Raw genomic sequence first — 14306 nt, 5'->3', positions numbered from 1 at the left:
CCCAAAACTGATTATTCCATCTCCATGGTAGATGCAGCAGGAATTCCAGTGCTGGATGTCAAGGAAAGCTCCGGGGTCAGTGGAGGTTGGGGCTTGCAGAGGCTGGAAGATGCAGCTCCATCACTTTAGGAGGAACCACCAGTTCCTGTCCCAAATTAAAAGGAAATTTCACATTCCCAGGCATTTCTGGCCTTCAAATCCTAATTGTGCATCCATGGTGTCATTGGAATGGGTTTACTCCCTTTTAATCCCTGTTTTTATCCCTCCTTGTGTCCCATCCAGGATCCAGGCCAGGCTGCAGAAGAGGTGGGTTGGTAGCACAGTGAGATCCGAGTGTTTCATGATTTCAGGTGGGATTCAGGTTGTCCAGAGAAGCTGCCCCTGCGTCCCTGGCAGTGCCCAAGGCCAGGCTGGACACTGGGGCTGGGAGCAGCCTGGGACAGTGGGAGGTGTCCCTGCCCATCCAGGGGTGGCACTGGGTGGGGTTTAAGGTCCCTTTCACCCAAACTACTCCATAATTCTACTATTCCATTATTTCACACTCACTGTGCTTTGTGAAACAAAAAAGGAAGTTCTCCAGAGCCATCCTTTCGCTCCCAGATCAGCCTGAGAAAGAACTGAAATAACCCGGAAAACTTATCCTGTGCTCCACCCTCCTCTGCTTTGGGAACAGCCAGATAATTCCTGCAGCCATCCCATCAAACCCAGCCACTTTTCCCAACATCCCAGGACTTCAGTCTCTGTACAATCCAGTATTTGATGTCCATTTTAAAAATCCATCGAGGACATTTCAAGGTTGGATACCCCAGAACTGAATCAGAGGGGTTTCAAAATCCAGGGAACTGCCAGTTCCAACTGCCTTTGATGGCTGATCCAACATTTTCACATCCATTTTCAGTCCAAAATGTAACATAAAATAAAAACCAAGAGTAGGAAATTCATATCTCAATTTGTTCTTCTTATTTATGGCCTGGAGTAAAATCCCATTTCCTTTTCAGTGCTTTATTTTGGGAATGTAAAAGAAGATGAAACTGCTCCTACAATCAACATTTGGAAGAGAAATTCTGCTTTTCTTAGCACCTCCTGCACCCCAGAGTAAAATGGGAACAGGCATGGGAATACATTTCCTTTCCCACAAAAACCTGTGATTTTCAGGACATGCAGATTATTCTGCCCTGAAAAAAGACATCTGTGGTCTTTGTCAATTGAAATTCTTTATCAAATATTCCATGGGAGTGAGAGAAAGGAAAATCCAAATGGAAAGAGGAAAGATGGATTTCAGCCTGCAGTTTTCGCTTGGGATCCAAACAACGGAGCAGGATCTCCTGTTCCTTATCATCCAACTCCTTTATCAAAGAGGAATCACAGGGCACTTCCCGAATCCCAGCTTCCCACAGAGTTCCCATCACGCCACCACCACCAGCCCTGCAGGCAGAGCTCTGCCCAGGAAGTTCATCTCCAAGGGGCACCTAAGGTTCAGTTTGGATTTTCGAGGGAAATTAGAGGGGAAAGCAGGGAAATATTTTAAAGGCAATGGAATTCTTCCTGTTTTCCTTTCCTTCCTGGTCTGTGGAAGGTGTCCCTGCCTTGTGGGGTTGGAATGGGATGAGATTTGAGGTCCCTTCCAAGCAAAACCTTCTGGGATTCTGTGGAAGTGACTGACAGTCACTGTGGCTCCCCGCAGATCCAGCCCTTCCAAAGGGAGTCCTGCCAAAACCACCCATGGAAAAGCCTCCGGGATCACCCCTCAGTTCCGTGGCTCTCAGGAGACGTCCATGGGAAGATGCAGGGCAAGGTTTGGATCCTGAGTTCCAAGACACACCAATCCCCCAAAAAAATCTGCCTCAGGGTCTCACCTGCTCCTCCATCCATGCACAATTGAAATCCAGAGCTTCCAGGGGGAAATCCTGTGATTTGTATTTTTAAGGGTGTCAAACTCCACAGTTCATCCAGACTCAGAGCTCTCACTTTCTTCCAAATCCCATGGTCCATCCAGATTTGGAGCTTCCACTTTCTTCCAAACTCTATGGTCCATCCAGACTCAGAGTTCCCACCACTTTCCAGACCCCACAGTTCATCAGACTCTGCATTCCCATTGTCATCTGAACCCCACAGACCATCCAGACTTGGAGTTTCCACAGTCTTCCAAACACCACAGACCATCCAGACTCAGAGTTCCCTCTTTTTTTCAAATTCCCCAGTCCTTCAGACTCAGAATTCCCACTGACTTCCAAACCACAGAGTCCATTCAAATTTGGAGCTTCCACCATCTTCTGAACCCAACAGGCCACCAGGCTCAGAGTTCCCACCATATTCCAAATTCCATGGTCCATCAGACTCAGAGCCACTGTTCTCCAAACCCCACAGTCCATCCAGGCTTGGAGTTCCCACCATCTTCCAAACCCCATGGTCCATTCCAGATTTGGAGTTCCCACCTTCTTCCAAACCCCACGGTCCATTCCAGATTTGGAGTTCCCACTTTCTTCCAAACAGGGAAAGGTGCTGATAACCTCAAGGTTGTGGGTTCGATCCCCACAGGGACCATTCAGTTCAGATTTGGACTCGATGATCCTTCCAGCCCAGAATATTCCATGATTCCAGGGATGAGCTTTAAGGTCCCTTCCAACCTAAACCATCCTGGGATTCTCTGAAAATGTCCTGACTTGGAGCTCCCACCGTTTTCCAAGCACAGGAACTTAAAGACACCAAAATGCCTAAAAACCAGGGAGCCGAGAGCATCCTGGGAATGCTCCAGACCCCGAGTGCCACCAGTATGGACCAGTACAACTCCAGCTGACACCAGTTGACCAAGGAAAGCCCTGCCAGCGTCTCAACAAACACACGCACCACGGGGCTGCCTTACCTGGAAAGAGGCTTTATTGAACAGAGCTGGAAAATTATCTCTTCAGTGGAATTACTGAATTTGCACAAACATTTCTCTACAGAATAAAAAAAATCAAGCCTTGTCATTGTTTTACTGCATCTCGTTGTGCTTTTTATACTCATATTTGCAATTATTATACTCCTCTTTTGTTTGTTTTCACATTTGTACTCCAATTATTTGCATATCAGGTTTTGCTTTTAATCCTAGGGTGTCGAGAGAACACAGAATAATAATAATAATTATTATAATTATAATAATAATAATACTCTTCTTTAGACAAAAGTCTTTTTTTTTTTTTTTAAATGAAGTTAAAAGCTGAGCTAATTTAAGGAAAAAGGTCTTCAAATTTCATAACCAACTGGAAGGGAACTTTACAATGCAGTGGAAAACCGGCACGTGTTCGGGTAGCTCGAACCCATTTTGTACAGCTTTTATTTTTTTTTTTTCCTTGTAAAAGTGGATTATTTTTAATTTTTTTTTTAAACTTTTTGTTTGTTTTTTGAATTTCGCTACAATAACAAAATAATCTTTCACCCTCTGCACCGAGTCTGGCTCCGGGGCAGAGGCAGAGCCCCCTCGGAGCGTCCGGAGCTCCAGATGTCGGGAGCCGTCCCAACGGAGGGGGAGAGTAAGAAAATCATCCTGTGTTTCACCACCTTCTGCACCAAGTGTGTGTCTGAACCACCTTTGTTCCTCTGGTTGACCCACTGGAGAACCTGAAACGACGACGACGACGACAACAAAAGGTGCTGCACCCACGGGCAGCACCGCCGGGAGCTGTTTCGAATGGATAAGAAGCTGAAAGGCCATGGCTGTCTGCAAGGTCACACAGCACGGATCTCACCCCAAAGGCTTTCCACAGCAGCTTAGGTCCATCCATCCTTCTCCAGAAGCGGCTCCGTCTCCTTGCCTGCACACCCAGGCTCCAGAGTTTGTTTAGAAAAGACTTTGCACAGCCCACGTTTTCAGCGGTGCAAAGCTTCCGCGTCGAAATCATCGTTATTACATTTATTATAATTTTTTTTTATATATATATATTTATATATATATATATATATATTTTGTTCGGTTTTTTGTTTTTTTGTTTTTGTTTTTTTTTTTTTTTTTGAAATCAGGCTTGTTTCATTGAAGGCACTTGGTTTCCATGGCAATTTATAAAAGACGGTGGTTTGGTTTCTTCACTTCCGTAGAGCTGATGACTCCGGTGGGGAGGGGAGAGGGATCTTCCAGCGGCCGCGAGCAAACTCCCAGTGAAGCCTGTGACAAATGTAAGCCCAGGTGGCACGTCCTGGGTGGGAATGCATGCAAAAGGAGACAGCACACAGTCACCAAGCAGAGCCGTGAGGAATGAAACGGGAATGTCTGCAAACAGCTCCGATTCCGGGTTGTCCTCGAGGGGAGGTGACAGCCGAAGTAGAAAGGGCTGACATTTGTTTAACTCTACGCTAAAAACCTTCGGGAAGGGAAAATGAACGCCAGCTCTTCACGTACCCTGTTTACAGTGAGGTGTTTCTCTCTCTCTCTGTGTTTGTATTTCCTCTCTCTCTCTCCTTCCTCTTTTTTTTTTTTTGGCAGGCCATTCGGTTTCCATGGTAACAAGCAAACGATTCATTTGAAACAAAACCAGCCATGACTTTGTGCTTTGACAAGGGTTTCTAGAGCTCTTTGCCGAGAGTTCAACCAGGTGATGCTGAATTCATCAGTGACCACAAAAGCACCTGAAGGTCTCTTCCTTACTTAGGCCAGATCTCGGTCTCAAGCTTGGTTCTTAGTGAGTTCCACTCCCGTGATGCCTTTTCAAGTCCCCAGTGCTTTCTTAATCTGCTTTTTTTTAAATTTTTAAATTATTTATTTACGTATTTATTTAACTTTCGAGTCAGTCAGTGGAGGAATCTTTGGTAGTTTGTTTGGAAATGTCCATTTTACAAAGACTCTTTCTTCATGCCAGTGCCTGGTGAATCTCTTGTAGCCTCTGCCAGGATAAGGTCACCTCTGATGACTTAAGACAGACATGAGGATGAGGAGTGGGAGAAGTCGTATATGTGCTAATGGCCCAACAGCACCTGATCGTAGATCTACAAAAAGGGGAGAAAATAGAATTGAAGAGGTGCCCGCATCCCTTCAGCATTACTACAGTGTTCCAAAGTCACCTCCCGCCATGAGGGGACGAGGAAAACCCTCACCAGTGGGATAGGGCAGGACCTGGGATGAAAATCCACCTGGCTGCGTGGTTGCCTCTGTTTTAATGCACACACAGGGTGGAGGGGTGAGACAGAGCCCCCAGGGAATCACAGCAGAGATTTCCATGGATTCCATGCTGTTTGGGCCCCCTGGGCACTGTTTTGATGTTGTTTTACCCGCCTGAGTACCTCAAACCCAGCCCAGCCTCACCCACCACTCTCACCTCTGCCTCACACCCATCCAGCATCTGAGCAAAGCATTCCCCAGGACAACATTCCACTTTAAACCCTCCAGCTGACCCCAAAGCAGGGATTGTTCTGCTGGAAAAGATCCGTTTGGGAAGGGGAAAGACGGGAAGGAACTTGTGGGGAAGAGGCACTCACTGTTGGCCGGTTGGTCTGATTTCATACACTCTCCTTCCACAATGGACACGTCGTCAATAGCAATGTCCCCTTCGATTCCAGGGCCACGGATCCCTTCAAAGATGAGCTGGGAAAAAGAAGATCAGAGGGTGGTAAATTAAAAACATCCAGCAGAGCAAAGGGGGACGAATAAAAAAATGTCCAGAAGATCAGATCCTAAAATCGAAACCAGCACAAAAAGAAGGGACTTTCTTAAAATTAAGACATTCAAGTATCTAATTTCAGATTGTGGAAGTAAATTCCATGCTAGGATCTATTTTTTCCCAACGTGTGGGTTCTCATCAGGTTTGGAAGCTTTGATTCCATCTAGGAATGTTTTTTTCAGAGGAATTGGGATGAGTTTTATCACAGTGAGAGACTTTATTGCAATTTTAGATGAACTTCAACCTCTGCTGAGTGGATGACTGGGATTTTAAAGTCCTGTTGGCACTTTTCTCTCCAATATTCCTTGTCTGAAACCAAACTGCTGGAAGAGGAAATCGTGCCTGGATCTCAAGAGGAAAACCTCTCCTCCCCCAAAATCCAGCCCCTGCTCCTTGGCAGCATGAACAACACCAATCAGTGGAGTTGAAAGTCCAATTTTTCCTGACAATGGAAAACATTTTCCAGCCTAAAGGGCTCTGTCCAAACACAACAGGCAGCATTTAATTAAAAGCTGCATTTGGCAGCGATTTTGGTGGCCCTCAGAGAGGGGTTGCTCCACACTCAGAACAAATCACAGCACAGGAGTTGGCAGGGCATGGAGCAGAACCCAGCCTGCAGCTCCCAGCGATGGCAGGAGGTGCCAATTGAGCAGAATTCCCTATCAGTATCCTGAAAAAAAAAAACCAAAAACCAACCCCATTATGGTTTTGGACAGCTGTTGTTAAAAACACTGCATCAAACCGGAGAATAGGGGGTACAGGAAAGGTCACTCTGCTCTTAATGGAATGGAATTATGATCCTAAAAAGCCAATCCTGAGTGTTTTGAGGGCATTCAGCTTCTGCCTCACCCCTGGAAGTGTCCAAGGCCAGGTTGGACAGGGCTTGGAGCAGCCTGGGAATTGGAAGGTGTCTGTGCCCATGGCAGGGGTGGAATAAACCGATTTTTAATCCCTTCCATCCCAAACCAGTGTGGGATTCTCTGATTTTTCCACAGAATTTCAGGCAGATTTTCACCTTCCCTTGTGTGCCGCCCTCACCCTGCTCCCTTTCCCTGCTGGCTCTTGGGGTGCCCCAGGACAATCCCACCAGGTGGGGGGTGCAGGAGGGGCTTCAGGGTGTCATTAACGCCCCCAAAAGTGGGGAGCTGAGAGGGCTCAGTTTGGTGCACATCGACCTGAAAAAGGGGTCAAAATGCTGCTGGAGACTGGACAAACTGGGGCAAACTGGGACAAACTGGTCTCCTGATATCCCCCCTGCCAGGGACACCTCCAGCCTGAAAATTGGGAATATTCCCTTTTGGATGGGGGAGTGAAAGCTCTGAGATCATTCAAACATGGAGATAAATCCCAAAGAAGCTGCACAAGAGTTTTGTGATTTGGGATTGGGAATCCTGCAGGGCCAAGGGCTGCAAACCCTGGCTGTTCCCAGCCCATCCTGCTGATGTTGGAATATTTTGGACACAAAGGGACCAAATCTGGGTGGGCTGAGCCCCACAAGGAGGGGGTGGCACTGGCCCAAACAGGAGACCTGCTATTCCCAATACTTTGTAATAAATCCTGGAATTTTTATTTGGACACTGCAATATTTAGATCCTAAATTAGCAATAAATCAAATCCCAATCATCCATACTATCACCATGTCCTGATGCTCAAATCTGAACTAAAATTGACATTTTTCTGGATGACAGAACCAACATGTCCCCCTTTTTTTGGGGTACTCTATTTTTGGGGTGTTCATTCTTTAAAAATATTGAATATCTGAGATAGATTTATGCACTTTTTTGAGATTTAAAGCACTGCAGTCCTTCCAGATCCTCATGACAAAAGCTTTGTTCTATATCACAGGGACTGACAAGGTATAAAATCTTCTACCCCTATAAATTACCCTATAAAAAGTTTTAATTTTCATGTCACTGCAGTGTTTTACTGCAAAGATTCACTTCAATTCCCTCTCCTTAAATTTAACTTGGAGCTTTATATTCCTTCCTACTTACACTCCTAAATGAAAAATAAAATTTGCTGTGATGCAAGAGATGCTAGAAAAAAAAAAAAGATAATTTAAGGCTCCAAGAGTTCTGACATTTATTTGTTATATTTGGTCAGAGCTTTACATTTATTTTATGCTGAAACCTTTAAACACAACAATGTAAAAGGTGAAAAGCAGCCAAGGAGAGGAGCTTCCCTCTGGAATCTCCCTCCTCCGCTCCTCTGGATTGATGCTGCCAAATCCTTTGCATTTCCCTGCCCAAGGCTTTGATTCTTCCCTGACTTTCTAAAGCCCTTCCCAGGTCTCCAAAACCCCCTCAAATCCATCTCTCCCTTCCCTTTCCCAGGCCATTTGTTATGTTCAGACATTAAATCACTTCTTTCTCCTTCGCTCTTCAGAATTCTTGGATTTATCTCAACTTCACCAATGAAAAACTCAACCACTCTGATTTTCTGTGCCTGGCCCGGGCTCTGAGTGTTCCTGAGCTCTGCAATTCCTCTTCTCCCCATTCCTGACTCTTTGTTCCCATCAAACCTCCCAGACTCCCAGCCTGGAACACCTCCCACTGTCCCAGGGTGCCCCAGTGTCCAGCCTGGCCTTGGGCACTGCCAGGGATCCAGGGGCAGCCCCAGCTGCTCTGGCAATCCCAGCCCAGCCAGGAATTCCCAATTCCCAGTGTCCCACCCATCCCTGCCCTCTGGCACTGGGAGCCATTCCCTGGCTCCTGTCCCTCTGTCCTTGTCCCCAGTCCCTCTGCAGCTCTCCTGGAGCCCCTTCAGGCCCTGCCAGGGGCTCTGAGGTTTTCCTGAATCCTTCCCTCCTCCGGGGGAACATTCCCAGCTCTCTCATGTCCCACTGTATTTCACATCTCCCTCTCCCTCAATTTTCCTCTAATTCCCATCCTTGGAATTGCTCTGCAATCCCACAGACCAAACCATTTCTCTCCTGCCAACGCCTCTCATGCATGGGAATAAAAACAAAGGGTCAGGATCAGGAATTCCCTGAAAATGAAGGAAGTGGAACTTAATGCAAATTTTTAGAAGAGCAGTTTGGATTTGCACTGAAGGAACCTTCCAAGGCCAGGTTGGACACTGGGACTTGGAGCACCCTGGGATAGTGGGAGGTGTGGAATAGGATAGGGATGGAATGGGATGGGATTGAACGAGATAGGATTGAATGTGATGGAACTGAATGTGATGGGATGGGATGGGATGGGATGGGATGGGATGGAACTGAATGGGATGGAATGGGATGGAATGGGATGGGATGGGATGGGATGGAATGGAATAGGATTGAATGGAATAGGATTGAATGAGATGACATTTGATGGGATGGGATTGAATGAGATGGGATTTAATGGGATGGCATTTAATGGGATGGGATTCAAGGTCACTTCAAACCCAAACCAGCCTGTAACTCTTTCCCAAAAATACATTTTCTCCCCTAGGAGAGCTGGAAGTGACAGAGAGGGCTCAGAGGAGAGCCCTGCACTCAGGGCATGGCTCGTGACTCCCACATTCCCTGAGGACATTCCCAGCCTCACCCGCAGCAGGACCTGCTGGCAGCAGCTGCTTTTTTGGGAGTGTTCCAGTGTGCCTGGGAACCGCCCCTAAAGGTCCATCAGCACCTCCCTGTCAACCCCAGCAGGAAATGTGTGAAAAACCTGTCACAGCCCCCTGTGTGTCAGGCTCCCAGATCTTTCATTTCCCACAGAAAATCCAAGTATTTCCAAAATCCTCTAACACAGGCGCCCTAAGTAATTTCTCCCAGCGAATGATTTTATATTCCACTTGCTAATCTGAAATCAAAACCTGCTGGAATCACTCCCAGCATCTTTGGGAAGCTGGAAAGTGTTTTGAGCTCAAGCATTATTAAGCCCCGTGGTGCTCAAGGAAAGCAATGATCCGTCCATGAGCAGCCTCCAGAGCTGGGAAATCCCAAAGAAAAGGGTCAATATTCCCAGTCTCCCTCCCAGCCCTGAATTCCCAGTTCCTGGAGGTGCCAGCCTTACCTGGAATGAGGTGGGGGGGTTGATGTTCACCCGGGCTTGGTTCCAGTGCTGTCCCTTATTCCCACTCGAGGACCACAAGGGGTTTTCTATGGCAGTCTGGCCTTTGAGCCTCAGGTAAACATTCAAACTTCCTGGAAAACAGAAGGAGAGCTGGAGTTGGGAAGGCTCTGCCTGGATGCTGCAGCACCCTCCTCGCCTGTTGTCCTTGGATTTGAGGTGTGGAAGTTTCCTGCCGTAAATTCCAAACCTTTTAAATTCAGGAATGCCGGGAAGTGGTGATGGGAGCTCCCAGCAGAGGGGAACTGAGCACCCATACTGCAGCTCAGGCAAGGCATGAGAATTCCAGGGAAAACAGGCAAAAAGGAATTTTCTGTGGTTTAGAGCAAGAAATTGGCATTAGACCTCCTTGTCCAGGGCAAAATCAGCAATTTGGTTCTTTTGTGCTGAGTTCTTGCTCGTTTCCTACCAGCTTTCCTCTGCCCATTGCTGAACTCCTGGAGCTCCCCAGAACCTGGCACATCCACCTCAGGGAGAGACCTGATGCCCTTGGGAATATTTCTGGAGGACAACAACATCCTCTGAGTTCAAAAAAACCTCCAAAACCTCTCCCTGTGCAGGAAAACCCCCCAGAGCTGCACCTTTGCCCACCAGTAAGTAACCGGTGCCAGCACAGACATTTGTGACGCCAGGGTCACCTGCAGGCGTGAACAGAACCAGATTCTCTTGGTGCACAGAAAAAGAACAAGTTTCATTTCTCTGGGTTCATTAATTCACAGAATTTGGGGGTTTTGGTCTTATTTGCCACTGTGGTTGCCTGCAGGTGTGTGGGGCAGTGGGGCCTCTTTGTGCTCTGTAAATTCAGTGTATTTCTCCTAATCTGAGACTTTCAGACAGCCAAATTCCCACAGGGGCAGCATTTTCGGGACGCTGGCACAGCAGATCCCAAAAATTCCAAGGAAAGCTCCCAGATCTGAGGCAGCTGCACCTGCTCTGGAACAGTTCTTGTTTCCAGCAAAAGTCAAACTTGGACCCTTGGAAAACATCAGGCTGGAGATTTCATGGAGGAAATATTCCCCTGATGGCCTTTTCACCAGGGGGAGAGAATGGGACTGGAATGGAATTGGAATGGGACTGGAGTGGGATTGGAATGGGACTGGAATGGGACTGCAATGGGATTGGAATGGGACTGGAATGGGATTGGAATAGGATTGGAATGGGACTGGAATGGGATTGGAATGGGACTGGAGTGGGATTGGAATGGGATTGGAATGGGACTGGAGTGGGATTGGAATGGGACTGGAATGGGACTGCAATGGGACTGCAATGGGATTGGAATGGGACTGGAATGGGATTGGAATGGGATTGGAATGGGACTGGAATGGGATTGGAATGGGACTGGAGTGGGATTGGAATGGGACTGGAATGGGACTGGAATGGGATTGGAATGGGACTGGAATGGGACTGCAATGGGACTGCAATGGGATTGGAATGGGACTGGAATGGGATTGGAATGGGATTGGAATGGGACTGGAATGGGATTGGAATGGGACTGGAGTGGGATTGGAATGGGACTGGAATGGGACTGGAATGGGACTGGAGTGGGATTGGAATGGGACTGGAATGGGACTGCAATGGGATTGGAAGGGGACTGGAATGGGACTGGAATGGAACTGGAACGGGATTGGAATGGGATTGGAATGGGACTGGAATGGGATTGGAATGGGACCATCCATCTTCCCTGAAGGAGCTGGGAAGGGAGAATGAGGAGCAGCTCTGTGATCCCACCTGGAATGCAGGGAATGGGCACAAAGGAAATGGGATCTGCAGAGGAAAGTCTGGCTCTGCCTCCACACAAAGCAGGGAAAAACCTAAACCAGAAAGGGATTGCAAAGGGATTCCTTTAGCCCAGCCCAGGTGTTTGGAGCAGGGCTGGGAATGCTGCTCGGCCTCATCCCTCCTCCAAATATTTGTATTTATTTTATATATATTTATTTTTATTTATATATATATATTATTTATAATTTACTTATTTTAATTTATTTTATATTAATTTATATTAATGTCTACATTTATATGTGTAGTGGTTTTGGTTTGTTCATTTGAGATTTTTTTGGTTACTGTATTAATGAGTGTGGGGGGTTTAGTGTTGGTTAATTGCTAATTTATTTACTTTTGCTGTGAGGTAGGATTAGGAGAAAGGTAAAGTAGGTTTAAAACTTTAAAAGGGTAAAAAGAAAAATTTATTAATAGTACTTTAAAGGAAAAATAATAAGAAGTAGAATAAAACTTTTAGAATACTTTTTAACTTTTAGAATACAGAAACACTCTTTGACCCTTGATGTTTGTAATTTGTTCTTCGTAATTCCCCATAAATAAACGACCAGAATATGACCAGATATTGCAATTTCTATATTTTTTCTCAGCATGGAGTGGCTGAATCCCTTCCTTCCAATAAAAAACCCAGCACAAAGCCAGGAGAATTCCAACCTGGAGCTGCATCCACCTTCCTGCAGCACAGAGACAAAAAAAAAACCCCATAACCTGAGTGCTCTTGTCTGCTCTGCTTAAAATCTGAGCTCTGCCTGGGGGCAGGGGGAGCTCGGACAAAGCAAGCACCAGAACTCTCTGGGAGGATGGGCTTGCCCTTGGAATAGAGATAAAAATACATCAAACCAGGTCACTCTGACACTGGAAAAACTCTTGGCACACTGGGAGCACCAAGAAACAAATATTGGATTTTTGTTGTTTGGGCTTTTATATTTTCCCATTTCTTTTTTTTTTTTTTTTTTTTTTCATATCACAAAAAGAAATTAAATGTGGGTGTTGAAAGAGGCAGGACTAAAAATAGACTGGCAGGTACCCTTCGAAAATTCAAATTCCTGCAGCGTGTGAGCAAATTTTTCATGACTTTTCCACAGGAAACACATGAGGAATGCAGCTGCTCCCTGCCTGATCCCAAATCCATCAAGAATGCCTAAAACACTCACAGATACTCCTTGAAAATCCAAATTCCTGTGGCTTTAGAGCAAATTTGCCATGACTTTTCCATGGGAAATGCATGAGGAATGTTGCAGCTCCCTGCCTGATACTGAATCTAGTCAGGAATGCCAAAACCACTCAAACTTACTCCTTGAAAATCTGTATTACTGCAGTTGTGAGCAAATTCTCCATGGTTTTTCCACAAGAAACACCTGAGGAATGCTGCTGCTCCCTGCCTGATACTGAATTTAGTCAGGAATGCCAAAACCACTCAAACTTACTCCTTGAAAATCTGTATTCCTGCAGTCTGTGAACAATTTCCCCATGGCTTTTCCACAAGAAATACATGAGGAGCATTACTGCTGCCTGCCTGATCCTGAATCCATCAGGAATGCCTAAAACACTCACAGATACTCCTTGAAAATCCACATTTCTGCAGCTTTTGAGCAAATTCTCCATGACTTTTCCACAGGAGACTCCAAAGGAAGGCTGCTGCTCCCTGCCTGATCCTGAATCCAGTCAGGAATGCCTAAAATACTCACAGATATTTTTTGAAAATCTACATTCCTGCAGCTTTTGAACAAATTCTCCATGACTTTTCCATGGGAAATACATGAGGAGTGCTGCTGCTCCCTGCCTGATATGGAACCCAGTCAGAAACGCTGAAAACACTCACAGATACTCCTTGAAAATCAAAATACCTGTGGCTTTACAGCAAATTTTCCATGTGTTTTCCATGGGAAATGCATGAAGAGTGCTGCTGCTCCTTGCCTGATCCTGAATCCATCAGAAATACCTAGAACGCTTACAGATATCCATTGAACATTCAGATTCCTGCAGTTTTTGAGCAAATTTTCCATGACTTTTCCACAGGAAACACCTAATAAATGCAGGTGCTCCCAACCTGATCCTGAATTCAGTCAGGAAGGCCTGAAACATCCCGTTAGAATCAGAAAAAAACCCTTGTTAAAATCAACTTTTCCCTTCCCAGGCTCTAAAATTCCCATTCAGATCAATGGGATTCCCATGCAATTCCCTGCCCAAAACCTCGCTCATGCAGGAAACACTTCCCAGCTGTAAAAGGGAAATTCCTCCTTCCTACAAATCCCTGATTAGTGGAAAACAGATGATTTGGATGCCCTCAAGCACCTCCCTGAGTTATGCCAGGCTCTCAGAGGAACTGGCACTCTTCCCATGATTTTCCTTCAAACAAGAGGAATTTTTTCCAGCTATTTTTCCCAGAGGAATTGGCTTTCTCTCACCTATGTGCTGTCCATACATGTGATAGTAGAAGCTGAAGCAGTAGGCCGTGTTGGTGGCTCCGTAGGGATTTTTGGGAGCGACGCTGAAAACAGGACTGACGAGTCGGGCCTTCTCCCCCTCCAGCCTGGGCCGGGACGTCTCGATGTACATGTAAAAACCTGGGAAAACCCAAAGGGAAACCGTTGGGATGAGGCCTTCAACACCTGTATGCATGTAAAATCCTGGAAAAATCCAAAGGGAAACCATTGGCCTTCAACACCTTTGTACATGTGAAAACCTGGGAAAATCCAAAGGGAAACTGTTGGGATGAGGCCTTCAACACCTTTGTACGTGTGAAAACCTGGAATGAGGCACTTCACATTTGGGATCACTCAATGTACATTGAAAAACCTGGAAAAATCCAAAGGGAAATCCTTAGGATGAAGCCCTCAACACC

At 46.1% G+C, this 14306-nt stretch overlaps 1 protein-coding gene across 1 annotated transcript in view; it reads right to left on the bottom strand.

The window, feature by feature from the left end:
- Positions 1–2855: 2855 nt before the first annotated feature.
- MDGA2 (MAM domain containing glycosylphosphatidylinositol anchor 2) overlaps positions 2856–14306 on the bottom strand; it is a 213311-nt gene continuing 201860 nt past the window's right edge. The window contains exons 14-17 of the mRNA XM_036384850.2: positions 13870–14028; positions 9629–9759; positions 5449–5554; positions 2856–4959 (exon numbers count right to left, since the gene is read on the bottom strand). Coding sequence (XP_036240743.1) covers positions 4871–4959; positions 5449–5554; positions 9629–9759; positions 13870–14028 — 485 coding nt within the window. The 3' untranslated portion in view covers positions 2856–4870. The remainder of the gene's footprint in view (positions 4960–5448; positions 5555–9628; positions 9760–13869; positions 14029–14306) is intronic.

This window comes from Molothrus ater, chromosome 6, assembly GCF_012460135.2.
Source record: "Molothrus ater isolate BHLD 08-10-18 breed brown headed cowbird chromosome 6, BPBGC_Mater_1.1, whole genome shotgun sequence".
Classification (NCBI taxonomy): Eukaryota; Metazoa; Chordata; class Aves; order Passeriformes; family Icteridae; genus Molothrus; species Molothrus ater.
Note: the sequence above shows the minus strand (reverse complement) of the source record. Positions and strands in the feature narration are given on the sequence as shown.